This window comes from Eretmochelys imbricata, chromosome 8 (assembly GCF_965152235.1).
Source record: "Eretmochelys imbricata isolate rEreImb1 chromosome 8, rEreImb1.hap1, whole genome shotgun sequence".
Taxonomy (NCBI): domain Eukaryota; kingdom Metazoa; phylum Chordata; order Testudines; family Cheloniidae; genus Eretmochelys; species Eretmochelys imbricata.
In genome coordinates, this window is record NC_135579.1 from 5,111,425 (window position 1) to 5,138,768 (window position 27,344).

Genomic DNA, 27,344 nt, shown 5'->3' on the forward strand with positions numbered 1-27,344 from the left:
CCTGCGGCTTCGCTCAGGGTTGAATGACAAACAGTTAACCAAAGGAACTCCCCTTCCCTCTTTCTCCAGTCCATCACTAGTTATTTCAGCAATGGGCACAGTATTCCCATACCCCATAGATCACTCTCAATTCAACCCCCACTCCGAGCATGTGCTGACAACTCCTGAAATAAGGTCCCTCTTGCTAAATGAAGGAGTGAGCAGAAGGGGAGGTTCTTTAGTAACAGATCTTCCATTCAAACCCTGGGCACAGCCTTAGGTGTGGGACTACCGCTGACATCGCCAGCAACAGCAGTGTCATGAGAGATGGGGCTAAGTAGCCCTGGATCCAGAGAGCAGGACCTGCCATTCTTGGTGATCAGGGAAATATTTCCTGATGCATTCAAAGGTGGGGACTATTGACCGGGGCAGGTCAATATTAGGGAAGACAGTTCCTTTGCTCTGCATGAATTTCCCACCCCACATGCGGTCCCCAAACATGCCTAGTGGGGGGAACAAATGCAGTTGAAAAAATACCTTGAGCTTAAGGTTCTTATATTCTCAGTAGTTACCCCTGCTCTTAGGACTAGCCGATAGATGGAGCAGCATGGGTCGCCGATACCGAATATCTGACCTTTACCGAAAGGCTTTGCTTTTCTAGCGCTGTTTGCTGTTCTAGCCCCCGACCAGCGTAAAGGACCCGTGTGCGGCTGTCTGTTGCCAGGGGGACTGAATACTGTCCCCACTCTTCGGGTTGAAATTATAACAACGTCTCCTCGCCCCTTTGTGCTCCACGCGAAGTGTAACTTGAAATGCCGAAGGGCACAGTCCACCCAGGTATAAAACACGTGCATCGCACACATCCAGACAGGAGATCTGGTGAGCAAGTTCCATGCCCTTGCAACCCATTACCCAGCCGCTCTGGTCTGGTCCGCAATGGCTGCATCTAATTCAGCCAATGCCTAGAGCCCCCCTTTTTCTGCCTTGGGAACAGGTGGAGGCTTCCGCACCTTTACTCATGCTTTCTATTCATTTGCTTAGTCTTTTTTTTTTTTTAACTCAGGGAGCCCGCAAGGAACAGACAAACCTCCTCCTCCAAGCAGGTTGGATATGCAAACATACTTTATATAATGTACGACTTGCCGAGCCGCAGAGAGTACAATAAAGTTAATAGGGTGCCCTCATTTCCCCAGGAATGCATTATATAAAACGGCCTTTGCCACGTCATTGTACTGCGGAATGACAGAAGACTAGATTAATAGTTCTCCGGGCTAGCCAGAATACCATATCGCCTTCATGCCCCACACAAAGACGCATGAATGTATATGAAAAAATGTCATGTGACTATGGATCTATACATTTCCAATTGCATTCCAGTGGAGGGGAAGGGTGGTTTTATGACTACAGAACTGGACTGGTATGATCTGGATTCAATTCCCAGCTGTGGTGTGGACTCGTGTGTGGCCTGGAGGAAATCTCTTGATCTCCCTGGGTGTCACTTTCCCACCGGGCTAACAGGGATAATAGAAAGCATATTTTCTCCCACCCTCTGTCTGTCGTGTCTCTTTAAACTGCCGACTTTGGAGCAGGTTATGAAACGCCGCCTGCAAGGTTCGTTTCACAACAGGGGCGGGCCTGAGCCGGTCGCCAATGGGCAGGCGCCGGAGCCGCATCACATGGGGGCTGCTCTAGATTTTACGTAATGTAGTTTTGTGCAAGCAACAAAAGCGTTTGCAAGCCGCAAGGGGGGCGGCAACACCCCCTTCCCCCCCGACAAATCGCTCCTCGGGGATGGAGCCGGGCTGCTCCAGCCCCGGGGAAGTGGCTGCACCCACCTGGCCCCCCTCTGCCTTCCTGCCGGGGAAGAGGAGGGTGGGAGGAGCAGCCTCCTCCCCCAGGCAGGGCAGCACAAGGGATGCGAAAGGGGAGATCCGGGGAAACCTGCTGCTTGGTCAGAGCGGGTCGGAGACGGGGACCCCGGCACGCAGGAAGGGGGAAGGAAAAGCGCGGAGGGGGTGTCACCCGCGGGGAGCCCGAGCGAGCCCCGCTGCCCCCAGGGGGTGCACGCCAGCCAGGCGCGGCGGGCGGGGATGGGGTAAGGGGCGTGGGAGGGTCCTTGGGTGCATCCGGATGGGTCCCGCAGCAGCAGCCCCCCCGGCGCGGCGCTGAGCCTGGGCAGGGGCTGGGCGGCCGGCGAGCCCGAGAAGGAGGCAGGCGTCGGAGGAAAGCGCTGGGGGCAGGAGACAGGGGCCACCCCGAGCAACCTGCGCGGGTCCCGGGCAGGCAGGGGAAGGAGAAGCCAGGACAGAGCTGCGCCCCTCGCCTTGTTTAGGGGCGCAGCCCCGCTCCCCGTCTCCCCTGCTTGCCGGGGCGCAGTGTCCCCCGCTCCAGGGGCGCATCCCCCGGCGCCCGCCCATGCGGCGCGCCGCTGCCCCGGGAAGGTCGCGGTAGCTCCCCGCGATGGAAGTTTTCCTCTGCCCCGCTTGTCGGTTTGTCCTGTGGGACCCGGTGACCGTCTCCTGCGGCCACTCTTTCTGCAAGCGGTGCCTGGGCGACGCGCTGCCCTCCCGCTGCCTTCTGTGCCGGGGGAGGTTGAAACTCCTGGGCTTGAGGGCTGTTCAGGGCAACGTCCTGCTGGGCAGCCTGCTGGAGAAGTGCCTGGACCGGGACACCAAGCTGGCCCGGCTGCAAAGCCACCTGCAAGATCTGCTCAGGAGCCGCGACTACAGGGCCGCCCTGCGGGCAACCCAGAAGGGGCTCGAACTGGGTAAGCGTGGCGGGGGGTCAAGGGTCTGGGGGTGGTGGGGAGGGAGGCTGGTCAACGTCTGGATCCAGGCACCCAAACAAAGCGAACCCCCACCCGTTCCTGGTTATGTAACTTCTCGCCAGGCGCGCCTGCTTCTGAGGCGGCACCGTCTCTCTGGTTATCAGTTTCCTGTCAATAAAGAGCCGCTTTATTAGCTGAGATGGGAACCCCACCATCAGAGCTCCGCGCACGAAGCTGTGACTTCGCCCGGTGTCACCAACGGATGCAGCTGAAGCCAACCTCATTTTCACCAGGCTTGCGCAGATGAAGGGCTTAATTCCTCCCAACCCCACCCCGCAGGACTTTCAAAAGGGCACTTTTATTATCATCTGTACCAAAGCTCCAAAGTTCAGATAGCGACAGCCCTCTGCTTGTCATGCAGTTGCCGATATTTTCTTTTGCAAGCCCTGCGCCCTGTTTACGTTATTCACCTGCACGTATGTAGCTTCCCTCCAGGCGTGTGAGCAGTCATTGCTCTTCCTTCAGGGGCAACTTCTTCAGCAGGGCGAGGGGTACAGTTGCTGGGGCAAATCCTGCTGTCAGCCACTAGTCCAAAGGGTTTCATGTGTGTAATTGGCAGCGGAATCGGAGCCATTATTTACAGGGGGGGCTGTGAGTTTATGAGAGGATGGGAGGGGAACAGCTGGTTTAGAAGTTGGAAGACCAGTAGCTGCAGAGTGCTCACATCCAGCGGTGTGTCAGTCCCAGAGGAAGTTCTTTGCCCAACTTTGCTGGTCACAGGGGCTGGAGCCATTTGGAAAAAGGCTATGAAGATGGAAAATCATCAGCAGGGTTGTGAGACCATCACCCTGTATCCACCCACAGTTACACCTGTCTGAGTCACCGCTGCCTCTTGGGAGAGTACAGCCATGGCAAAGACTCTTAGCCAAGGTTTGACTAATTCTCTACTCTCCCAGGTCTCCAAGGGCCAGGGCTGGATCCTGCAGTCTTCTTTTAGGATTGACCTCTAGGGGAAATTTGCGGGCAGGATCAGGCCCTGTATTTTCTGAACATAGGAGGGAATGTGGATTGCTCCTAGGACAGGAACAATACTGAGTACCACTTAGCATTTAGCTAGAGTTTTGCATTTCCAGTGCATGGCACAAACATTGATTCATTAATCACCATAGTACCAGCACCTGGGAATGCAGTGTTTCTATGTAACTAATTTGCTGATGGCTAATAAATCCTCACTGTGTCCTGAGCAGATCCTTTCATCCAACATATTAACAAAAGGCATGCATCACTTTTCAGCATCACCATTGCTTGATCAACAGTCTTGAAGCAAATGCGTGCCTGTGTGTTAATTAACATTTTCATTACTGTTTTATTTTACATCATGGGATTCCTGCAAAAGAAATGTAAGCAAAATGTTCAAAGTTCCAAATCCTTGTTACACTATATGTGTGCTCCAAAGGTTCTTGGTTCTATGCTTACCATCTCCCCAACTTGTCTTTATTCTTATCATTTGAATTGCTGTTGCACCAGTCTCCTGGTGCTCGGTGTTGTACAAACATAGAGAAAATATTCAATCCCTGCCCAGAAGAACTTCCCATCTTGGTCATGGATACTGCCTGTCTATAAACAACATTTTAAAAAATTGTATTATTTTCAAGGGAAATGAAAAAGCACTTTGCAGTTAACTAAAGGCAGTGCTTTGTTAATCCATCAGTTGCCTTATGTCACTTTTGCCAATGAGCTAGTGTATCAGTGGGAATCGTGGACCTCTCCTTAACTTATAGTGGCAATCAAGATTATGAAATACCATTAGGCAACAGCCACAGACGTAAAACAGAACATTCACAAAAAGAACATCTAGCCAGATCTTGAACTTTCCCCCGCAAGCTCAAGTTCACATGTGTCTCGGTGCGCGTGGCAAATAAACACGATCTGTAGGCATCATTAAACCTGTGAATACTAATGGCCATGGCATTCTGTCTTTACACACACATGAAGGGGACAGGTGAAGTAGTGCAAAATAGTTACACCCTAGCTCTTCCCCTCTGGATTCTGAGCTCCGCTCAGGCCCCAAATGAAAAATGAGTTGTGATTTCACCGTGGTTTCCATTTCTCCTCTTAACAAAACACACTGCACAGCTCAGTTTGGTTGGCAGTCCTGGCTCAAAGACTAGCATTGGGAGGAGGGGCTGCATCTCCTTCTATTATATATATATAGTACTATCACCCGGGAGAGGAGACCCAGTCAGAGATCATAGCCCTGTTGTGCTAGGCACTGAGCAGATAAGTAAGGAAAGGCAACTGCTACTCCAGAGAGCTCATTCTCCAGGATTATGACAAGACACAACAGGTGCATCCGATGAAGTGAGCTGTAGCTCACGAAAGCTTATGCTCAAATAAATTGGTTAGTCTCTAAGGTGCCACAAGTCCTCCTTTTCTTTTTGCGAATACAGACTAACACGGCTGTTACTCTGAAACAGGTGGATAAAGAGACACATGGGGATGTGGGCAAGGTTACAGTAAAGACAGGTATGTTTGCATGAATAAATAGTCTCATTGGCCATCACAGTCACAGCTGTCTGCCCGCCAGGACTGCGGCTCATTGGCAGAACTGTATCAGAGCCTAGGCCTGGAACGGCAGAGGATTCAGGTACACTGGCAGTGTTGTGTGCTTGGGAAACGTACCTAGCAAACCAAGCCCAAATCCGCTGCACACCCCAAACACCCTCAGGCTTCTACAGAGCAATCCACCAGAGCATATGTTCAGAGCGCTTACGATTGTTTTATTATGGAGAAGAGAGCGCTGCTAACATTTCAGCAGCGTGTCTTCTTCAGAGCGGTTTTGCTAGAATCTCTTATCTGTAGTTAAATTACTATAACTGCTTGGAAAGCGTTTCCAGTTTGTTGCTCAATTTTAGCCCAAGGCCCTTTTCCTCTTTGGCTACAGAGCAGTCCTTGGCTGAGTTTTCTTAGAGCTTAGAGTGGGAGTTTAACACTCACATCAAGCAGCAGATTTTTGCCCCCCTTAGTCATAAAATCATAGAATCACCAAAATGTAGGACTGGAAGGGACCTCAAGAAGTCGTCAAGTCCAGCTTCCTGTACTAAGGCAGGGCCAAATAAACCCAGGCCGTCCCTCTCTAACCTATTCTTAAAAGCTTGCCATGATGGGGATTTTACAACCTCTCGTGGATGCCTATTCCAGAACTTAACTACCTTTATAGTTAGAGAGTTTTCCTAATACCTAACCTGAAGCTGCAGATTAACATCACTTCTTATCCTGCCTTCAGTGGACATGGAGAACATTTGATCACCATCCTCCTTAGAACAGCCCTTCACACATATGAAGACTGTCATCAGTTCCCTCCTCTGTCTTCTTTTCTCAAGACTATTCTTTGTCCACAAATGAATTTCCAGAGGTGGATGCCTGGCCACTGCGTTTCTGTTCACTCAGAAGGATGCGTCTGCCCTTGTTATAGCTTGGTTCTGGGTCGCTGTTGTCAAGCTCTCACTTTAACGCACCAGGGCAGCCCAAACGAAACCCACCTGAGTAAACCCCCTGCAGGGTGACGGCTTCCCCAGCACAAACACGGAGGCGATGTTATCGAGCTGGCCTTTCCTCACATTCCGAAGTTAGCATCTGGAGTGCTCGGGGAGATGAGCCTTCCTGGGAGTGCTGGAGAGCCAGCAGTATAATTAGTGCAGGGGTATTTTCTCTCTCTAATCTGCTGTGCATCGCCAGCTGTGGATTACAGAGACGGGCAGGGGGTTCACAGCCAGGCTTTCTCATTGATTAAGCTTGTACCCATCAGCAGTCATGTAACATTCTCACGAGGAGTGACTGAAAGAGAGAAAAAGAAAAGGAGGACTTGTGGCACCCTAGAGACTAACCAATTTATTTGAGCATAAGCTTTCGTGAGCTACAGCCCACTTCATCGGATGCATTCAGCTGTAGCTCACGAAAGCTTATGCTCAAATAAATTGGTTAGTCTCTAAGGTGCCACAAGTCCTCCTTTTCTTTTTGCAAATACAGACTAACACGGCTGCTACTCCGAAACCTGAAAGAGAGAAAATATTCATAGACAGACTGGTTGGCCAGGAAAATTACCAGCACACTGGGGGATAGGTGGCCCCCTCTGCAAATTAATATATGGTATGACCAGTTGACCCAGGGAGCCTTTTAGCTACAAGTCATCGGCTGAAATCCAGCCTAGGTCAGTAGGGTCTGAAAGTAATATCATCTTATGCTTATCCGGTAACCTCTATGAAATTAGAATTGGGGGTGTTAGTGAACAAGTGGCCATGTGACATCAGCAGTCCCCCTGGAATCCACAGTGGAAGTGCTGGAAGAAAGGCAAACCTTAGAGGTGATCCCACCAGGTCAGTGGATGAGGCCCAGTGTAAGCGTCTGTCCAGGAGCTAGCAGAGGTCTGTAGAATGGGCACTATGGCACCTTTCGTTGGTGCTAAAGCGGGGAACTTCGAAGGTGCCCAACTGCTATTAATCTGTCATTGAGAACTGAATTCCTCGCTCCCGTAGGCTGCTTTGGGGAATCTCAGTCTAAATTTATACTTGAAAACATAGAGCCAGAACCTCAGCAGGTGTAAATTGGTGTAGATGCATTGAATTTATGCTGATTTACACCAGCTGGGAATCTGGCCAATAAGGGATACAGATTCCCTCTCTTTGTTCCATATTCCTCCTCCATCCATCTTCCTTGACATGGAAATCGCAAACACTTGGTCAGACGGACCTAGTGGCTGTCTAGTGTCCCTGCAGCCTATGGGTCCTCAGCCAAAATGTTGTTTTGGAATGTCTCACAGCAGCATCACTCAGTGACTCACAGCAGACGCCCCTGGGCCTTCTATGGCAACAGCCCACCACAGGGACTATTTATATTCTTTCTCCAGCCACAGAAGCACAGCTGTGTCCCAAAAGACTGCTCCTGGATGTGTGGAGAACAGCCCCTTTCCCCACCTCACCCCCCCAACCTTGAACCAATAGGTCCTGTTCTTGAAAGGCAGCTCTAATATGCATGGTCAGATTCCACTCAGTTGAGGTCTTGCTAAGAGATTGGGTACATCAGGATAAATTGGAATGAAGGGAAATTGAAGGCTGGATATTTGGGGTGGGAAAGGGGAATCCCTAGGTTTCGTAGATTGTTGAATAGTCTCTGAAGGGATGCTGGCTGTGATTCAGCCTTATTACACCAAGCACCTGAGATTAAAAACCAGGGAGCAGTTCAGCATTAGCAAGGAAAGGGACTAGATGAAATGGAAGCTCTGATTTCCTGTCTCTAAGCAGTCTGATTTGTAACTGATTGCTCTGCTTGTTATTCTGTCCTTTTCCCATAGCCTGTGTCTGGCTCATCTATTCGGGAGAGAGATTGTCTCTTACTCTGTGTTTTTACAGCACCAAGCACAGTGGGGCCCCAATCTTTGCTGGTCCTTAGGCATTACGATAATATACATGATTCATTATTCTAAGGGTGGGTAGTTTACTTGGGATACCCTAAGTAAGTAGAACTGGTCAAAACCTTTCAGTTGAAAAACAGTTTTCTTCATGTTTTATGTATCATTTTCATTTTTTACTGATCAGTTTTCAGTTTGTTTTCTTTTGTTTTTGACGCTTGTACCACTCTGGATCGGACCAATTCACCACGCGCCAGGCTTCTGCAAAAAATCAGAAGTACACCCTAAATGAAAAGTGTCTATTTCAAAATTGAAAAAAAAAATCATTTTTGAGAAATTTCCAAACCATGGGAATATAGTAATGCAGATAAAAGAAATCCTTGTAAATATTTGTGGATCAAAAATGAAAAACTGGGCCCATTTTGAAACCCAGCAGAATTAAAACAGCTTTGAAAATTTCAGAGTTTTCATGAATTAAGGTCTGGAATTATAGAGTCTTTAGCTTTGTTGACCAACTCTAGTTTAATCGTAGCCTGCTTTTGCATTACCAGTTCCTGTTATAAAATATTGACATCTGTGACTCACGTCAGACTGGATCATCTAGTTAGCTGGATAAGATCTCTTAGTCATGTGTCTGATGTGAATATTCTACTCTGAGAGTGCTAACCTGCATATTCATTGCCTTATGGACTCTTCTGCATCCTGGCCTGAAATTAAGTCATTAACAAAAAATAATTAGGGCCAACAGTGTGAATTTAGTGGTGACAGAATCATGGCGTAAGTTGATCAGAATGCAAATGCACGTGTATGTGATAACATAGCGCAAGTCTCACCGATTTGGCATACAATGAGTGTGCAAAACAGTTGTCACAACTGTTTTATCCTGTTGGCTGGCTTTCCTTCTACACCCTCTCCTCCGCGCTCCGATGTGCAAGCTGTGCTTATTTTGCCTTGTTCATCCAATGCCAAGTCAGTGCAAGTTACACTACTTACCCCTGACACCTGTTTTCTGATGTTGTACACCCCCCTTCCTCCCAGCTGCATTTGTCCAGGAGATTTCCGTAGGACTTGCACCTGTTTGCACTAGGTCAGAATGTGGCTTGCCGTGTGTAGGAGATCCTGAGTGCAGACCTTGTATTAACGGCACCGAGGGCTTCTGCCTGCAGCTCCTGATGATGTTTCGCTGAGGCTGTGCCGGTCGGAGGTGTATGTGGCCCTGCAGCAGTATTCAGAGGCGCTGGAGGATTTGGAGGTGGTGTGCCGGAGTGAGCCAGAAGAGTTTGAGGTGCGTCAGTGCATGGCTAGTGGGTTTGTTCTGCTACAAGAAGGTGGATGGGGCACTTGCTGTGGGCTACAACGGCTCCTTGAAACAAAATGTGGTGCAAAATGTTGAGCTTGAGCTTGGGGCTGTAGCCATCTGCTCACAGGGACAGGGGGATTTCATTCCTGGGACGGTTAGAACTCTAAATAGGGGGTTAAAAATGCTGGCGAGCTCTCCCTCCCCGCTTCTCCAGAGGGCTTCATTTGGCCCCACGCATCTCCCTGATCTTGTTTTGCCACACTTCTATGAACCCCTGCCCTGCCCCGGAGAGAGTTAGAGCTGTCCAAAGGAGATGGGGAGGGGGTCCTACAAATATTTAAGAGCAAAATTTGAATCTGTTATCAAACAGGATGCACCTAGCAACTTATCTGCTGGTGCATGAGGATTCAGCACTGGGACTCAGAACTCACAGAATATCAGGGTTGGAATGGACCTCAAGAGGTCTTCTAGTCCAACCGCTGCTCAAAGCGGGACCAATCCCCAATTTTTGCCCCAAATCGCCCCCTCAAGGATTGAACTCACAGCCCTGGGTTTAGCAGGCCAATGCTCAAACCACTGAGCGATCCCTCCCCTTCTCCAGCTGTTGCAGTTTTAGAGGGTCTTCTCCATTAAGCCTCTTCTCCCCTCCAGCTCCAGGGTGCTTTGCCTTTTGGCCGCTCTTTCTGAAATTCATGGGCAGATCAGCATCCCATGAGTCTTAGGGCCTGATCCCATGCCTGTTATAAAAATTGAGACTCTTTCCATTGACTCTAATGGGCATTGGATCAAGCATTAACTTGCTAGACTATAAAGCGCACACCATTTGTTTTGTGCATTGCAATGCTCCACCACGATGCGACACCTGTGTGTTGTCATGTGATGCTGTAAACTATCGAGCCTTTGAGGACAGACGCTCACAGGTGGGAACACTTCCCTCATCCCTTCTCTTGGGAAATCAGATGGCGTTTTCCAAGGTGCTTTTGGCAGGAAGTTCATCCCTTATATAGTTAGTGTTGCAAAGGCATAAGGGGACCAGGCCATTTTTTGTTACCGCTGGCACAGCTGTTGTTCCCTTGTATGTTGCCAGGCAAAATAGAGTTGTTTTCTCTATGGTGAGATCTCCTGTGGCTCACTAAATGCTGGAAGTAGGTGCTTTCTTCTTGGCTTTCCCCCCACAGGCCAGGTACAACAGGACATTTGCTAGACAAGCCCAGTATAAAAGGAGTTATATGCATGGCTCCCTCCCACCTCCAGCGCCCTGCTAGAGATTTCAGGCCAGACCTTGAAGGGGAAAGGCAGCTCGGTCTCCAGCCTGCCTGCTTAAACTGAGCTGGCTGATTATGCCAGACTATGGGCCCATGGTTTCTTTATGACACAGGCTCTTGTTCACCACGGGTGGAGCTGACCTCTTTTTCTTTGGCCCTCGTTCAGCGTCTGTGAGCAAGGGAGTAGCGTGGCCTTTTGCATAATATGACAGTGACAAATGTTCATGCCGTTTGATTTTTCTGAGCTCACTTGCCCAGGTTTTGGAGAGATCTGGTTTCTCTGTGTGTGTTTGCTCAGTGTGGGCTGGATTCTCTGTGGCGTTGTGGCCCCTTTATACTTCTCCAGCTACACAAGGGCAGCCAGATCTCCCCATGAGGGAGTACTCTCAGCATAAGTGGGTCCCCATGGGAAGAGCGGGCATGGCTGGCTCTGTGCTGTCTTCCCTTGCAGCCCACTGTGTACCAGGGGTACATCAAGGAAAAGAGAGAGCATGGCTGGAGTGAACTGGAGGTTTGGGGGCTGTGGGCAATCGGATGTAAATTAGAGCAGCCTTGAGGTTGCTCTAATTTACACTGGGGACTGAGCACAAAGGTGTCTTTGTCCCCTCATTTTCTGCACTGAGCATTGCTTGGCTGGAGTGCACCATGTGGTGCTATGTCTTTAATGGCTGTACTAATACAAATTATACAGAAAGATGAGAGGATTTTTCTTTTCAGTGTCACAAATTTTCTTTGGACTCCAAAACTGCCAAATTTCCACCCAGATGCAAATATCTTACCCTCAGCTCAGCTTAATTTGGAGCCAGGTCCCGGCAGTGCAGGGGAAATGCAATAGCCACTAAGGGGTTTCTTCTAGCCTCCCTTGGCCTATAGTTTGGAAAACTTTCATGGTGGCCCTTCCCTGTGTCCCTGGGGGATGTCTGGGAAAGGGACAGCTTGCAGAGAGCAGCAACAGAGATCTAGAGAGTGGATGGGAAAATGTGCTCATTGTGCAGAGGATCCAACCTTTGAATGCCACCACCTTCCAGCAGCCCTGGTGCAGCTGGTTACCAAGCCGAGCTCATGGTCCATTGCTAATGCTGAACTCACGCGTTTGCTCTCTACACAGTCATCGGGTGTGTCTTGCTTGGAAGCACATTAACCAAATTAAGTGACAAGTTGCAAATATTGAATGTTGAACCCCGCTGCCAGTCTGGGGCTCCGTCGGGGGCCCCTGTAAATGTAAGATTTACTCCTGGCATGTGAAACCTTAACTTAATGAAGACTTGGCCCGCCACTTCTCAAAGGTTGCTGACCCCTGTTTTAGCACCACAGAACAAACACTCGTGTGTGAGCTTAAAGAGTAAAGTTATGAGCCAGCAGCAGTAGTAGGTCGCTATCCTATAGAAAACCAGCCATATCATGCAGTACCCATGTTGGCAGTGTGTTAAAAACACAGCCTCCAAAACATTCCGTACTGCTCAGCGGGACTAGCTGCCTTCTTGTCTCTTCCATCTGTAATTTCTGTGATTCTTGGAGACAGCAGCAGTACGGAGTTCACATTTCACCACACACGGCTTTTTATGACATTCATGGGATTCATAGCTCAGTTCATGGGGCTTCTCAGAGGGAAGCCGAAGTGGCCATTTGGGGTTTCTTTTAGGGGGTTCCGCAAGGTCTGCGTTGGTAGGCAAACTTATATTAATGCTGCCTGTTGAGCTGATATAATGAGGACTTGGGTTCCTAGGGCTGCCAAGCTCGCGCCTCTCAGAGGAATGAGGTTCCCTTTAAAAGAAAACAACCAGCTGGTGACTAATCCGGACGGGGAATCTGTATGGCTCGGTCCTATTTGCTTTGCTCCTCTGCAGGGCTATTTCAGGAAAGGAAAGGTGCTGCTGGAGATGGGGCAGAAGTCCGACGCCTTGCTGCAGTTCCACCATTGCCTTGCACTGAATCCCAGCTTCCCTGCCGCTCAGCGCGAGATGGAAAAGGTGAGCGTGCCCCGGGGCCTTTCAGCCAAGAGCCAGGCCCCACTTTAAACCTGTCGACTTCCCCAGGAGGTAGAAATCTGGGCATGGATTTCAGTGCCCTTGAATAGAGCGATGAGGTGTTCCTTCCCTCCCGGAGACTGGGCATCCTGCTCCACCGAGTCGCTAACCCTGCCAGCGTGGGAGTGAGGAATAGTCTCTTCCTGAGGGCAACTATGAATAGGCTTCCTTCCCCTCACCCCCCACCTTCCCCAGGCAAAAGCCTTGCAGTTTTCCTGTCCAGAAAATTGCCTCTCGAGCCGCAGCTCCAAGTCTCTGGCCTTGGCAATGCTTAGTGGAGGCACTGCACCCAGGCTGGTTGAAAAAGAGCAGTCAAGCCAGCCCGGAGTGCGGGGATCTCAGTGCAGATCCTGTTTGGCCGGTGTCCCTCCCCTTACAGAAATCACCATGACCTTTGGCACCGCTTGCTACCCCTGGCATGCTTCCATGGGCACAGAGACGTTTCCTCCACCCGAGTCCAGGGCGAGGAACACGGTTGTGGGTGGAGCGGTTTGCACTGCACCTGCCCGTGTTGTACCAGTTTTGTTGGCAAAGTCCCCACGGCTGTTAATCATCACCGTCGTATTCGCTCTCTTCTACCGCCCTTTCTTCCCGGCTCACTGCGCTGCCCAGGCATTAGTGTGGCAATGGGTAGAACTGGTGTGTCACTGCACCAGGAAACCAGGATTCTGTCCAGAGGCTTTGAAGATAAGAAATTGGGCTTGGATCTTCATCTCTACCCTGTCCTATAGCCATCAGGCATGGCTGGAGTTTGGTCCTGCCTAGCTTCTAGAATATAGAGGGTTGTGTGGGGAGGAGGGACGACAGAGGGCGTTGAGGGCTTAGACTTTTCCACCCCAATCTAGAATCCACATTCCACCTTATGGTGTGCTTTCCCTGCACCAAACGTGTGACATGACTCCTCTGCCTGCAGCTCCTCACGCAGGATGACTCCCCGCTGCCCGGCACTGTTGTGGAACTACTGAGTGCTGCCAGCCTGGACTTTAAAAGCTCCAGCTCAGGGAAGGAAGGAGCAGGCCCTCTGCTAAGGCCCTCTGCGGCAGGAGAGTATGGGCAGGTGAGGAGGCCTGTTGGGCCCGCTATGGTTATGCATGCAGGTGCAAAGATCAGGTGAAGATAGTCACTCAGAGGGATGGGTGTGTGTAACCAAGAGCGCTGTCGTGTCTTTCTCTGGGATTGGGAAGGGGGTGAAGGAAAGACGGAGGGAGTTGCAGCTAGCAGAGATTCAGCACCGCAAAGGGGTGAACAGAGCGGGTTGAACACCGGGAAAGCGATACCCCCGCATCTAGTGAAGGGATTGGGCAGGTATGAGAACGCGCCCATTTTCCAGATATTTCCCCCCTGCCGTGTTTTTGGTAAGCAAAATATTTCCAAACTGATCTCAGGCAACAAAAGATGTGACAGCAAATTCCCCCCCCGTGTTTCGTTTTTCGAGGAAAAAAAGGGGGGGGGATTTTTTGATGAAAAGCTTTACGTGAGGAAAAATTCAGGCCAGCTCTCTTAATGAAAGCTCCTCTCCTATTGTTACTTTACCCTCTCTGGGAGACCCCGCCAGGTGAGGAGGGACGTGGAGACGGGGGAGTGTGGGTTCAGCCATACCCAGGGAGTGGGCGGAGCTTGGAGAGAGTTGGCCCATGTTTTAAGCACAACACTGGCCATCCTCTGCATGCATGATAGATGCCCCGGTTGGATAACGAGGGGACAGCATCTTTGTTCTCCTCTGTAATGTGTGTGTGTTTCTCCTCTGTAGTGTGGGTGTAAAATCCTTCCCTGGGAGCTCCCATGCCCAGCATGAGTGGAAAATCCTTCCCCCTTGTGACTCAGTAGTGCAGACGTGTCTATGGGGAACGCAGGAGAGGCAGGGGTATCAGGCTTGACTTTTTATTTTTTGTGATCCAGGATCCAGAGAGAGAGACGGAGGATGGGAAGGGGGAAGCTTTGTCTGAACTTAGCCAGTTGGAGCCTCGAATTCCCCAGCAGCCTGCCTGGTGGCTGAGGAGAAGGAAAGACTCAGGGACTTCGACAGAGAAGCAAGAGGGGAGATCATTAGGTAGGAGGCCTTGCAGACACCTGGAAGCCCATCGAAATGCCGCAAGTGCGTGTGTCACCCTGTCTTCCATTGCAGGGGAAGTTTGCAGCCTCTCTCTTGGCATTGGGACCTACGGTGGATAGGGCTTAATATTCATGGAGAGTAGAAGAGTCTCAGTGGTTGTGGAAACCCAACATTTCTTAATGAGGCTTTGTCAGTCTCCTCTAGAGTGTGTCCCCTCACCAAGCCGGGTAGAGGAGTCTACTCCAGAGACTTCTGACTGTATGTGGTCAAACTCCACCCTAGAGTCACACCTTCTCAGACTCCTCATCATAGGAAGTACAGAGCAGAAGGCCATGATCTGAACTGGACAGTGTCTATCCCCCTCACCTGGTCTCGTAGGCTGGGGGGACTGGCTTGGGGTATTTGGATTCAGGTTGGAGTTGTATTTGGAAGTACAGCATCATGTGGTTGTGAATTCCATCCCATCCCATTTGTACTGTGAATTCCCTTCTTCCAGCAGATGTGCTTCCAGCATATTTAGCAGGGTGATTTCCCCATGCATACTCTCACTTAGAAAGGCAGCTGTTAATGCCTGCTCCAGTTACAGTGTGTCCTCCACATAGACAGGCTTAAAAGACAAGTGCAGTTACTTTGCTCTCAAACCAGAAGCCTACAGAAGTCTGTGGAAATATTCCCAATGTCTTCCAGGGGCTTTGGATCAGGTCCTCCATTCCGGAGTGAGAAACACTTCCTGTCCTGTACACACGGGGGGAAAATGTTTTTCCAAAGTATGAACTTGGCCTTAGCTTTGGGCATGATGACTGCCGCGACACACACACGCAATTAGATAACACTACCTAGCACTTTGGCTTTTCCTCTTCAAAGCATTGTCTGGGTAATAACGACTTACACCTCACACCACCCGTGGGAGGCAGAGAATTAGTTTCATTCTCCAAATGGGCAAACAGACCTAGAGGGATGAAATGACTCACTCAGGCCATGCAGAATGACTCACTCAGCGGCAGGGCAGAAATGATTGCTCCTGGTCTTACGCTTGCTTCACTAGACTTGAGATCCAGGCCACACTGCCTGCTAAAATGTTACATTTGAAATCCACCCGGCTGAAACCCTGTGGCTGATGCTGCAGGAGGGCAGATGAGGTGATCACAGAGGTTCCTTCTGTCCTTAAATCTATGAAAACCCCCAAGCGTTTCTCAGAGGGCATCACTCATTCCTCTGCTTCTAGGTATCGGGGAGGAAACAGCAGGAGCAAAATCTAGCCATCGCCACGAGCCAGAGCTAAGGGACCTACTGAGCGTGTCTGACCTGGAGTGCTCCCTCTGCATACGGTGAGTCACCAAACGGCTTTTGCCGAGCTGGGGGCACAGTTTGCTGGCCCAGATCTTTTGCTCACATCTTGCTGCTAAATTTTTCATGCCCAAGCGCAGGCAAAGCTAAACGAGGGACGCACGATAAAGCACGCAGGACACGGATAACAATGTGTGGTCGGTCCCTTTGATGTCGATAACAGAGTCCGTTACCACCAGCTCGTAAGTCAGCATTCCTAGTGCACTCTGTGTGATTCACTGTAATGAAAACACTAGGCACCCGTAGGCTGAGGCTCTGAAGTGAGGGGTGCCTTCTTTAACTGGGGACCATTGGGCCTCTCTGTTGGAGAGAAACTCCAGGACGGGAATAGCAGAGGGCAATGGCAGAGCTGAGTGTGCAGAGGGGAGGAAACTGGTGCAGAATACAGCACGCAGCCAGACTGGCTTGTTGGATAATATAGAGCAGGGAACGGGCTGGGGCCATGTGATTGAGTGAGTTGATAGCGAAACCAAGTGAAACTTGCCAAAGGGTGTGTTAAAATTAACTTCATTATCCACTTAACTCTTTGAGTACCTGAAACCGTTACACAGCTGTCCTCCTCCCCGCTCCTGAAGGCTCATGTGTGCTCAACAAGAAGACAAAGACGTTTGTACATTGCAGCCTGGGCCTGAGGCGGCTCCTAACCCTTTCCCTGCTCCTAGCAGCTACACGGGGGGGGGGGGGGGGGGGGGGGAGGGGGAAGGGGGGGTGGTTCAGCCAGCGAATGGGCAGCGTGGGAAATGTACCACCCACACTGTAAATGAACTGAGGAGGGTGGAGTTAAACTAGGGGTGAATTTGGCCCAATGTACCTGAAAATCGCCAGTCGTTTAATCCCAGGACTGTTTTTTGAGGAGGGGAACGAGGCATGTACAAGTGTCCAAAAGCCCAAACTGTAATGGAGAGAGAGAAGCCAGGAGAGAAATGTTAGCCCAATGATTGGCGCTTCCATTGGGCAGCACGTCCTGGCCTGTTAACATCTTCTCCAAGCAGCGGGCACTGGTCCAGGGCTCTCTGCTCTATGTCCCTCTTTGGTCCCTACTCTCTTGCTGGCCCATGACCTCTCTCCCTTCCCTGGGTTTGTCCCAAATAATCTGTTACTCTCCATGTCTGGGTGGACCCTCCCCTCCTCCGGGGGAAGGCTTTTGGGGCCATTTGGTGGGACCCTGCCGCCTGCTACGGAAAGTCACATAGGCCAGTCATTAGCGCTCTCTGGGCGAGGAGATCGCTGGGAACGCTCTGGAGGCAGCATGCTTGGCCTTCGTCGGTGCTGGTGGGATGGAGCGTCTTTCATTGCCTAATGCTGACCGCCCCGGTTGCCTCCAGAGGAAACCCCTGCCCTGCCTCTAGGCAGGTGCAGGGACGAGACAGCGTGTGTAGGATCACCAGGACTCCAGCAGGGATGCTGTGGGGCTGATCTCCGAGGTTTTAGTGGTTTAACTCCATCGATCGGAGCCCAGGCTGCCGATCAGGGGAAGTTTCAGAGTAGCAGCCGTGTTAGTCTGTATTCGCAAAAAGAAAAGGGGGACTTGTGGCACCTTAGAGACTAACCAATTTATCTGAGCATAAGCTTTCGGTGATTTATACTTCTGATTAAGCAGTAAGCCAGCATCACAGACAGGCTTCACACTGGAGCATTCAGCTAACTAAGCAGCAGGCCCAGGTGGGCATGTTCCCTCACAAACGGCTGGCCTCTCCCAGCCGCGAGAAAGGAGATCTGGGACATGGCTTGCCCCTGCAACAAGGAGAAGTGGTACATGCGGCCTTTTCTCCGAGTTGGGTCTGACTGTGTTCTGGCTCGGTGGAGCTACCCTTAATGCCCACCAGCAGGGACGGGAGGAGAACTAGGCCTTGTGCTTGGGTATGTTGGCCAGCAGCAGACAGGACCTGAACAAACAGCTCTGCCAGGGCTCCTCAGTCCTGACCTTAAACCTGCTGCTCCCTCCTCAGGCCTCTGTTTAGCAGAGACCTATGGCCGCACTGCGCTCAGGCAACTTGTCCCTGAGCCATGGCCCCCGTGACCACCCTGGGACTTCAGATCAGCCTCTGAACCCAGGAGCAGTGGCTTGAAGCGCTAATCCCTCTGGATGACCCAGTCCTGGTCTGCAGCTCGAGGGCTGGTTATTTTTTAAGCCTGAGTTCCCTCGATTAAAAATAATACTGCGACTAATCCATTAGGGTAGACGTCAGTTCGATGAGAGGAAATGGTCTGTGCGAGCCAAGATGCTGCACAGAGCTGGGGCCTCCTGGCAAATTGACTGGCAAGTGCTGGCAAGTTCTGGGAATAACTTGCTAGGCTGGCTGCTCCTGGCGAAGGGGAGATGGCCATGTGAGCGGAGATGTTCAGTGATGTGTGAGGCTCTGGGGCAAAGTCACTGAGTGTCATGGGGTCAGGTGTCTTCCAGACACTGGTCATACTCAGCTGCACATTTCCTTTACAGTCAGTTGCCTGCCAGGAGGCTTGGCTGTTAGGGGAGTGAGCACCAGGTGCAGGAGAGCTGACTTGCATTGTAAGATGGAGGTGCTGGGCAGGTGTCAGAGGGTGAATTCTCTGTCTATGGTAATTCTATGGTTCCATTTGCCATAGCCTCCGGCTGCCTGACCCTCTTAAAGCTATGTATCCTCCCAGCACCCCTGTGAGGGAGGGAGGGGCTGTTAGTCCTGTTTTACAGATGGGCACCTGAAGCAGATAGACTGACTGTGAGTCTGTGCTTCCCCCTGTTCAGCCCCTTCCTTCATGGACCATGGAGGGAATGGGATTGTCTGCATTGCCTTCAGCATGCTCATAACACGTGTAGCTCTACAGTATGATAATGACTGTTGCCTAACCTCATGCTTCAGGGCTTCAGCCAGTCACTTGCTGGGGTCAGGAAGGAATCCCCACCCCCAACATACACTTTGAATCTTTTCCCCCCCAACTTCCTCTGAAGCATCAGAGATGAGCCACAGCTAGAGACATGATACTGGTTGGGGTGGACCAGTGCTCTGAGCTGGTACAGAGAATCGTCTGTCTTAGATGCCTGGCTGGTGGGTCTAGCTCATATGCTCAAGGTCTAACTGGTCGCTATAGTCAGGGTCAGGATGGAATCTGCCCCCACTGGCTGGCTGGGACCTTGGGAGTTTTTCACTTTCTTCCGCAAATGAGGCCTGGCTCCCCTCCTGGGATCACAAAGCTCTGTCTCACCTACTCAGTTCCCTGCCATTGTAGGGCATCAGTGGGATCTCTGTCTCACTTGTACTTGATACCTGTGGTACACAGCAGTTTAGTCTCCTGAGGTTTGAAATGCTTGAGTTTAAGTGAAGTCACTGGGCTCGACATAGCGGGATTTGGGTGCAGGTTAATAGCCTGTGATACAGGGGCGGTCAGACTAGATCTAATGGTCCCTTCTGGGTTTATGAGACTCACCCAAGAGGTCTATGGCAGGGCAGTGCTTGAACCCAGGTATCCGCTAGTGCTCTAACCAGTGGCCATCCTTCTGCTCTAGCTCTAAGAGCTCCCCCCTGCCCCCCAGCAGTGAGAGTAATTCATAGAACAAACTAACAAGCAGATCCCCAGTAAAGTGCTCGTCCCCTTTCTGGGGTGTAAGCACGGCAACACAGTCTCCTCTCCTGTTGGCTCCGGCCTCTGCCAGGTCCCCAGTAAAGCATCCTGACAGGTCACATAGCCGGTGAGTCCTAGGTGCCATAGGGCACAGCTGGAGCTGTTAAGAGCGCGGTGGGTCCTTCGTGAGCTCTGGCCACAGAGAGACATGTGTCAGTGGCGGGCAAGATGCACCCTGCCCCCTAACACCCTGGTCACGTGGCAGCCAGAGCGTGGTAACTCCATCTGCCACGGGCTGCCCGCAAAGCAGTGCCCTCGCTTTGGTTCAGACTGCAGCAGCTCAAAGTGTGCGTCCGCGAGCCTCCCACACGTCCTTCGCACTGGCTGCCCAGAGAGCACACATGCTTTGCTGGCTTACGAAACCTTAACTAGGCTGGGACCCAGCTACCTGGGGGGCCTGCTCTCTGCTTCTCTCCGTCCTGGGCTTTCGGCTCTTCTAAGGCCAAATCATGGCCTGTAACTCCACGCACCCCTCTTCCACCCTCCTGCCTTCGGTTTGCTCAACCTTGTGCCTGTGGTTCTGCAGGATGTTTTTTGAGCCAGTGACCACGCCCTGCGGCCACACCTTCTGCAAGGAGTGCCTGGAGCGCTGTCTGGACCACAGGCCCAACTGCCCGCTGTGCAAACAGAGCCTGAGAGAGGTAAGAGGAAGCCTCTGGTGACTCTGTGGGTTGGAGCAGAAGGGAGATCGGAGCACTGCTGCTAACACGCTCCAGCTGTAAAAGCAGCAGGCCTGGAAGCAATATTGGCCAAACTAGGAGGGTATAAGACTAGGACTGTGCTGTACATTGGCAAGCACTGTTCTCTACCAGATGGGGTACTGGGTCTTCTCATGTATGTGTGATCGTATAATGCTTTTTCACACAACATGCAATTAGACTGTGGAACTCATTGCCACAAGACTAGTTGAGGCCAAGAATTTAGCTAGATTCACAGAGGAACTGCACATTTATATACATCTAGGGTTATAATAGTGAAGGCTAACAAAAATGGAAGGGGATTAAACCCTCATGCCTCGGGGATTAAGGGAATCTCTAACTAACAGGGATTAAGAGGAGACCATCACAAAGCAGATTATCTCAGGGGTTTCTTGAAGCTTCCTCTGAAGCATCTGATATTGGCCACTGTCAGAGACAGGATACTAGACTAAATGGACCATAGGTCTGATCCAGTCTGGCAATTCCTTTCCTATAACACCTAATCCTATTACACCTGTGGGAAACCCTCCTATAGCTGGGATGGGAGGGGCCTACATCACTGGGAGAAGAAGATTGTGGGCTCTCTCCTTCCCATTCTTTGATCTGAAATGGCCTTTGGCTCCATGAGGGGTGGGGATAGTTCCCAGCTTCAGCTGGGCCCCTGCACTACCCTGAATGTTTTTGCCCAAGGTTGTACTTCTTTCTCTTTCCCTCTCTTCCAGTATTTGAAGGCTGGGAAGTACAACCCCACCGTGCTGCTGGTGGAGATCATGGCGGCCACCTTTCCCTCGCAGCTGGCAGACAGGAAACGGGTGCATGAGGCTGAGATGGCAGAGCTCTCAAAGTAAACAAAGAACATCTTCAATATATGTGTGTGGGTGTGTTTGTGGGGAGAGGGGCGGGAGAGCAAGTGTACGTGCCTGTACCATAATGTGGACAGGGGAGACCTTCAGTCTCAAAGGGCCCTTCAGAGAACAGAGAGGATCCCACTGAGAAGCTGCTACCTGGTGGGTTGGTGGGGTTCTCTCCACTGGGCCTCCATATCAGATCAGCTGGATGGCTTCATTGGCAGAGTTATAGCCCCCTGGATGATCTGAGGCGATGATTTATTATTCTGCAAGGCCAGAGCATTGTTTCTTCATGCATCCCTTGCCTCTTGGTGGAATGCAGTATTAAAGAGCAGGTTTGTGAGACTGGCCAGGTCCTGCTAAGTATAAATTGACTCCTTGAGACTGATGAGACTTAGTGTCCTGTGCTTTTCCATGTGCTGCTCTTGCCACGTCCACACGGAAAAGGGGTGAAGTTTCAAAGCAGTGACCAAGAATTTCTTTCCTGTCATCCCCTTCCCTGCAGCCTGACCAAGAACATCCCCATCTTTGTGTGCACCATGTCTTTCCCGGGCATCTCGTGCCCGCTGCACGTCTTCGAACCTCGCTACCGTCTCATGATGCGGAGGTGCCAGGAGACCGGCACGAAGATGTTTGGCATGTGTATGTATGAGAGTGGGAAGAGGTGAGCCATGGACCAAGGCACCAACTGCAGCTGCATTCTCATCTCTCCATCTGTGACCCCCTCCTCCCACTACCTATGCTTCATCCTCTCAGACCTATCGACTGCCCCATTTTTTGCTGTAAACATGTCAATTCCTGTGTCTTTATCTTCCAAAATAGTAGCTGTCAGTCTAGGGGCCCTGTGACGTCCACAGGGGGCCACTGTCAATGCTGGAAGAAAGATGGTCCAGTGGTTAGGGCCAGGTACAGCAGTGCTGTGGTCTACAGCTCTTCCAGCATTTCTGTTGGAAACCCCTGTTAGGAGAATGATCCACATGAAGGGAGTTTGGAGGGTGGGGAAAGGAAGCTGCACAGATCCTCCAAGAGGCACCCCTCTAGTTCCTTTCAGAACAGCACTGACAGGCTCCAAAAGGCAAAACCCCTCTCCCCTGGTGGGAAGATGGTGGGCTGCCCACCTGGGTCACAAGGGTCAAAGATGCTCAGGGCTTCGGCAATGATATGCAAGAGCCCTGAGTAAAATATATCCATAGTTACCGGTTGCGTAGCTTGGACATAATTCAGTGTCCTGGACACTGGAGGAATCACTCCCTTGCAGATGTATGTGGCTTAGTGGAGGGTTTTACAGATTGACAGGGAACTTCTCTGTGTGTAGGGCCTTCATCCAGCCAGTTACTGGGGCTTTATCTTCCTTTTTTTGTGGAAAGATGCTCTCGCATTGCTCTCACGCCTAAGCTCCTTCCCTCTCCTCCTCATACTCCCCTCTCATCTGCTCTAGTTTTGCGGACTACGGCTGCATGTTGGAGATTCAGCACATGGAGTTCTTGGCCGACGGGCGATCCCTGGTGGACACGATAGGAAGGCGTCGGTTCCGGGTGCTGAGGCGGGGACACAGGGACGGTTACAACACTGCTGATATCGAGTACCTGGAGGACGAGAAGGTGAGAGCAGCCCGTAGGGCTGCTGTATAAATGCACAGCAGGGGCAGTAGCAGTCATTCAGCAGGGCAGACCACTGGCTGAAATGGGGCTACCCCAGAACGGTGAATTCTGGCGCATGGGAACGTTCTCTCCAGGCGCGTTTCTGGGGCTCAGAATTTCCGTTTGCTCCAGCCATCTGCTGCGGGCTCATCCCTTGCTGCTTTATAATCTCTACTTCCCAGGCTTAGAGCGTGCGGGGGTTTCCAAGAACGGACTTCAGCCGTTTCACCCATGTTGACCTCCTTGCACCCAACGCCTAACTGGCTGCCCCCACCTCTGTGCTGCAGGCCAGGTTCGTCATGGAGGGCATCCCTTCCCCCCGCTGGCTGTATAGCTCACCATACATGGTGCTGAACGAGGAACCGGTGCTGTGCACATGGGATTGGCCCCCTCCGCGAGTGAGCTGACCCAGGCCAACTTCTGCTGGTCGCAGCCTTTTGAGGAGCCACTAAATGGACACAGTGCTGTGGGGGCGGGTGGCTGGGATGACAGCAGTGTCATGCTGGGTTGGCACTTCCTGCTGCAGAGAGGAACCTCACCCGTGCTCGCACTGCTCCTGCATGTACTATGTTACTGAACCAGTTTATCTAAAATCCCTGTATTGCTTTCTTCTCTTCTCCTGTCTTCACCACTCCTGCACTGTCTCCTTCCAACTCCCTTCCCCTGATCTCTCACCCCCTCACCGGGTGCTCCCCATCACTCTTCCTTTCATTCTGCTTTCATCTCCCCACCGGCCAGGTGGAAGGGGAAGAGCTGGCCGAGCTGCACCGTCTGCACGAGTGCACCTACCAGCAGGCGCAGAAGTTTTGTGAACACGGGGATGCTGCCTTGAGGCAGATTCTGATGCACCGCGGCCCCCTGCCTGAGAAGGAAGAGGACATCCAGGTAATGAGGGAGTTGCTGGTGAGGCGCCTCTGGGATGGCTGCCTTCTTAGAAATAAACTTACAGATTCCACAGATGCAATGGTCAGAAAGGGTCCTTGTGAGCTCTAACCTGAGCTCCTGCATCACCTGGAGCCCCGTGGTGGAAGTAGAGCATGCATTTAGAAAGACATCCAGGCTTGATCTCCAAGCGGAGGAGGATCCGTCGTGTCCCTTGAGGAGCTGGTGCAGTCGTTCATTACCCTCACTGTTAAAAATTTGCATCTGATTTCCAGCTTGAATGTAGCTGACTTCAGCTTGCAGCCACTGGATCCCACGATGCCTCTGTCTGCTAGATTAAAGACCTCTCATAGCGGAGAGATTCCTGTGTAGGCACTTAGAGACTCTCATGAAATTGCTCCTGGGTGAGCTCCTTTACTCTCTCATCATGAGGGGTTCTCCCAAACTTGAATCACTCTTGCAGATCAACTCTGTACCCTCTCTGATTTTTCAAAATCGAACAGGCACCAAGCAGAAGTCCATCATGACAAAATAAAAGGCCCGGATGTCCAGGGTAGAAGCAGCAAAAGGCACTGCAGGTCGAGAGTGAGGTGCCTTGGTGGAGCAGTGTGTGGGGAGCCCAGGACTGGACCATCAGGGCTTTCTGCAGGCCACACCATCGTACATTAGCAGACCTGGGGGGAAAAGGGGGCGGAGTTTGCACTCCACGCTACTGAGCAACTGGGCTGGCTATTTTCTGCCCAAATGTATGTTTGTTTGTTTGTAAAAGTGCCAATTGGGGATCAAAGCCCCATTGTGCTAGGTGCTGCAGCTTGTCCCTGCCCCAAAGAGCAATGTATTACTCTCTCCTTTTTAAAACAAGAACAGGTTTGAGGACAGTGATATGGTCACAGGGGAAACTGAGGTATTCTGCATGCCAAGATGAATTGCTAGGGGAACCTACTATGATCTCATGGCTAAACCCTGCAAGGGGTCTGAGCTGGAGCAGGGAGGGCAGGGGGAGGTCCTTTCAGCGGATATATCTCAATCCCAGGTGCACGACCATCAGTTTTCACGGGCACTGTCCTGGTGAATATGTCAACCGTGAGACCCATTTGCCTGGTTTTAGAGTATATGCTGTGGGACGAACCAGTCCCCACAAAGCTCTTGCTGTTTGGCGGGGACCCTAGAGGGGACAAATAAGGCAACGTGGTCTGCCTCGCGTAGTAGTTGCTCCTATTGCTATTTTGAGAGGGTTTCCCTTGCTCAGCATCATTTTTAGTGCCGGTTTGTGACCCTCTGCTATCTAACAGGCGGCCCACAGATATTTTTAAACTGTTCCTGGAATCAAAATAAAAAAGGTAAATATTTGCGGCTCCTTCAAGGAAATGGCATTTCTGGCTAGGGACGAGGTGCCCAAAGGGCTGGATCCGACTCGCTTGTCACATTCTTCTGATGGATTCAGACTCTGCAGACAGAAGCTTTCCTTTTCTTAAACAAGTACATTTCTACTGGTTGCAAAGATTCTCTTCTGAATGTGACTGGACTTTACGCTGCTTTAGACAGCCTGAAACTAGAGGCAAGCCCTGTCCTCATTCCCCCGAGTGGGGTATTTTCTCTTAAACCTGGTTACATTTTAAAGAGCATTTTTTTCAGATTACTTAGGTGCCCAACTGCGCACCTAAATGGCATGAATAGGTGCTGCAGTTCTGCATTCAGATCCAGGAGCTGCATGTGCCCAAACAAAGGGCAAACAAAGGGTCCTAAAGATACCCTGGGTAAGGCTTTCCCCACTGAGAACTGCCGTAGGCCAGTGGTTCTCTAAGCCGGCCCGCTGCTTGTTCAGGGAAAGCCCCTGGCGGGCCGGGTCGGTTTGTTTACCTGCCGCGTCCACAGGTTCGGCCGATTGCGGCTCCCACTGGCCGCCGTTCGCTGCTCCAGGCCAATGGGGGCTGTGAGAAGCGGCGGGGGCCAAGGGATGTGCTGGCCGCCCTTCCCGCAGCCCCCATTGGCCTGGAGCGGCGAACTGCGGCCAGTGGGAGCCGTGATCGGCTGAACCTGCGAACGCGGCAGGTAAACAAACCGACCCGGCCCGCCAGGGGCTTTCCCTGAACAAGCAGCGGGCCGGCTTTGAGAACCACTGCTGTAGGCAACACTCTCCTTTCTGCAAAAGCCACTGGACACAGTGCACACTGCTGTGGGGTAGCCCCAGTGGGGCTGTGTGGATATAACAGAGGAGAGGATCTGGCCCCCTGGTCAGCAAAGCAAGGAGCCATCTGAAGACCCAGAAAGCGGTGTTTTGAGTAAGGAATTGCCATGTTTGCAGCCCCTTTTCTGGCCATAGCTGCACTCTGGAGCACCGTGTGGTATATATGTCTGAGTCTTTCAATTCTGGAGCCTGGATTCTGTTCTGCAATGGGCCTGGCCCTTGACGGGTAACTAAGATGTCCAAGTGGACATCTGACTAACAATGGTCTGACGGGGCGATCCTGTCCACTAGGGGCATAATGCCTCCTACAGGATATCCCACAGGTCCCAGGCCCTACTGCCTGGGCTTGTGTCAAGCTCCCATCCTCTTTCTGAACTGCAGCTTTCTTCTCTCTCTTCTAGGCCACCAAAGATGGACCAGCTTGGTGTTGGTGGCTTATTTCCATCTTGCCCCTGGACCCATCTGACCAGCTCCGGCTCTTTGCCACTACCTCGCTGCGGGCCCGCCTCACTCAGCTGAAGCACATCCTGACCGGCATCCTGCAGCACCGTGATTATGGCCACCAACTCGCAGACGTCCGCCCGAGAGGCAGAATCTAAAATCTGGGGCGTTGCCGGTGCCTTGGCCAATTTGCTCAGCACTTTCTTTGGGAGGGCCGGGGATGGAGATGTCACCGGTTTTATTTCTGTGTTTGGCCTCCATGTTTTTATTGTCTTTTCATCCGCACACCGACCTTAGCAACCGGCCGCGCGCAAGCCTCTCCGGCAAACAGAGCTGGCAATGGCATGCAGAGGCAGCTAGAGTCCTTGATCCATTAGTGATACCACGCCGTCCATGCAGTCTTGATAAGCTGCTTAGGGGATTTAGGAGCATCTCAGTAGGTCTAAGGAAGGCAGCAAGTCTGAAGGTGGGGCCAGGCTAAGGACACTGGCTTGCCTCTATGAGCCAAAGCCACATGCCAAGCTATTTTGGTATCGAGAAATCTTTCTCGAGGGCAACCAGAAATAAATGCCAGGTGTCGCATCGTTTTGGGCTTTTCCACGATCAGGGTCACTAGTGTTTGCTAGTTTGTCCCAGTCTCTGCACGCTAGGTGAGGAAAAGGGGTTTTAAATGAGTGGAAGAGTTGTAACGGGAGGGGGGAGGTTTCAGTAGCTTCCCGTGAGTTAGAGTTGCTGTCTTTAATCATGAGTTTGATCTGATAGTCCATAAAAAAAAGAGTTAAGTTAAATTAATTAAATTAAATGAAATAATCTGATCTTCTCAGGTCAGCTTCTAACAGCTGCTTATGTCCAAAAATCCCGAAAGAGAAGTTGCTATTTTAATATATCCAGTTCAGTATGTT

At 51.3% G+C, this 27,344-nt stretch overlaps 1 protein-coding gene across 1 annotated transcript; it reads left to right on the forward strand.

Moving 5' to 3' along the window:
• Positions 1 to 1,729: 1,729 nt before the first annotated feature.
• LOC144268655 (LON peptidase N-terminal domain and RING finger protein 1-like) lies at positions 1,730 to 27,344 on the forward strand. Its single transcript, XM_077823755.1, has 12 exons — positions 1,730 to 2,746; positions 9,320 to 9,438; positions 12,566 to 12,688; positions 13,659 to 13,802; positions 14,645 to 14,795; positions 16,024 to 16,126; positions 20,272 to 20,386; positions 21,166 to 21,287; positions 21,797 to 21,955; positions 22,730 to 22,892; positions 23,670 to 23,816; positions 26,403 to 27,344. Exons 1-12 carry the CDS (start codon positions 2,440 to 2,442, stop codon positions 26,598 to 26,600), a joined length of 1,851 nt encoding a protein of 616 aa, XP_077679881.1. The 5' UTR covers positions 1,730 to 2,439; the 3' UTR covers positions 26,601 to 27,344.

Bases quoted from the DNA above. Each gene is read 5' to 3' on its own strand.
- LOC144268655 (XM_077823755.1), top strand. From the start codon at position 2,440: ATGGAAGTTTTCCTCTGCCCCGCTTGTCGGTTTGTCCTGTGGGACCCG. The intron at 2,747-9,319 runs GTAAGCGTGGCG...TTCTGCCTGCAG, and splicing joins CCAGAAGGGGCTCGAACTGG to CTCCTGATGATGTTTCGCTG. The intron at 23,817-26,402 runs GTAATGAGGGAG...TCTCTCTTCTAG, and splicing joins AGAAGGAAGAGGACATCCAG to GCCACCAAAGATGGACCAGC.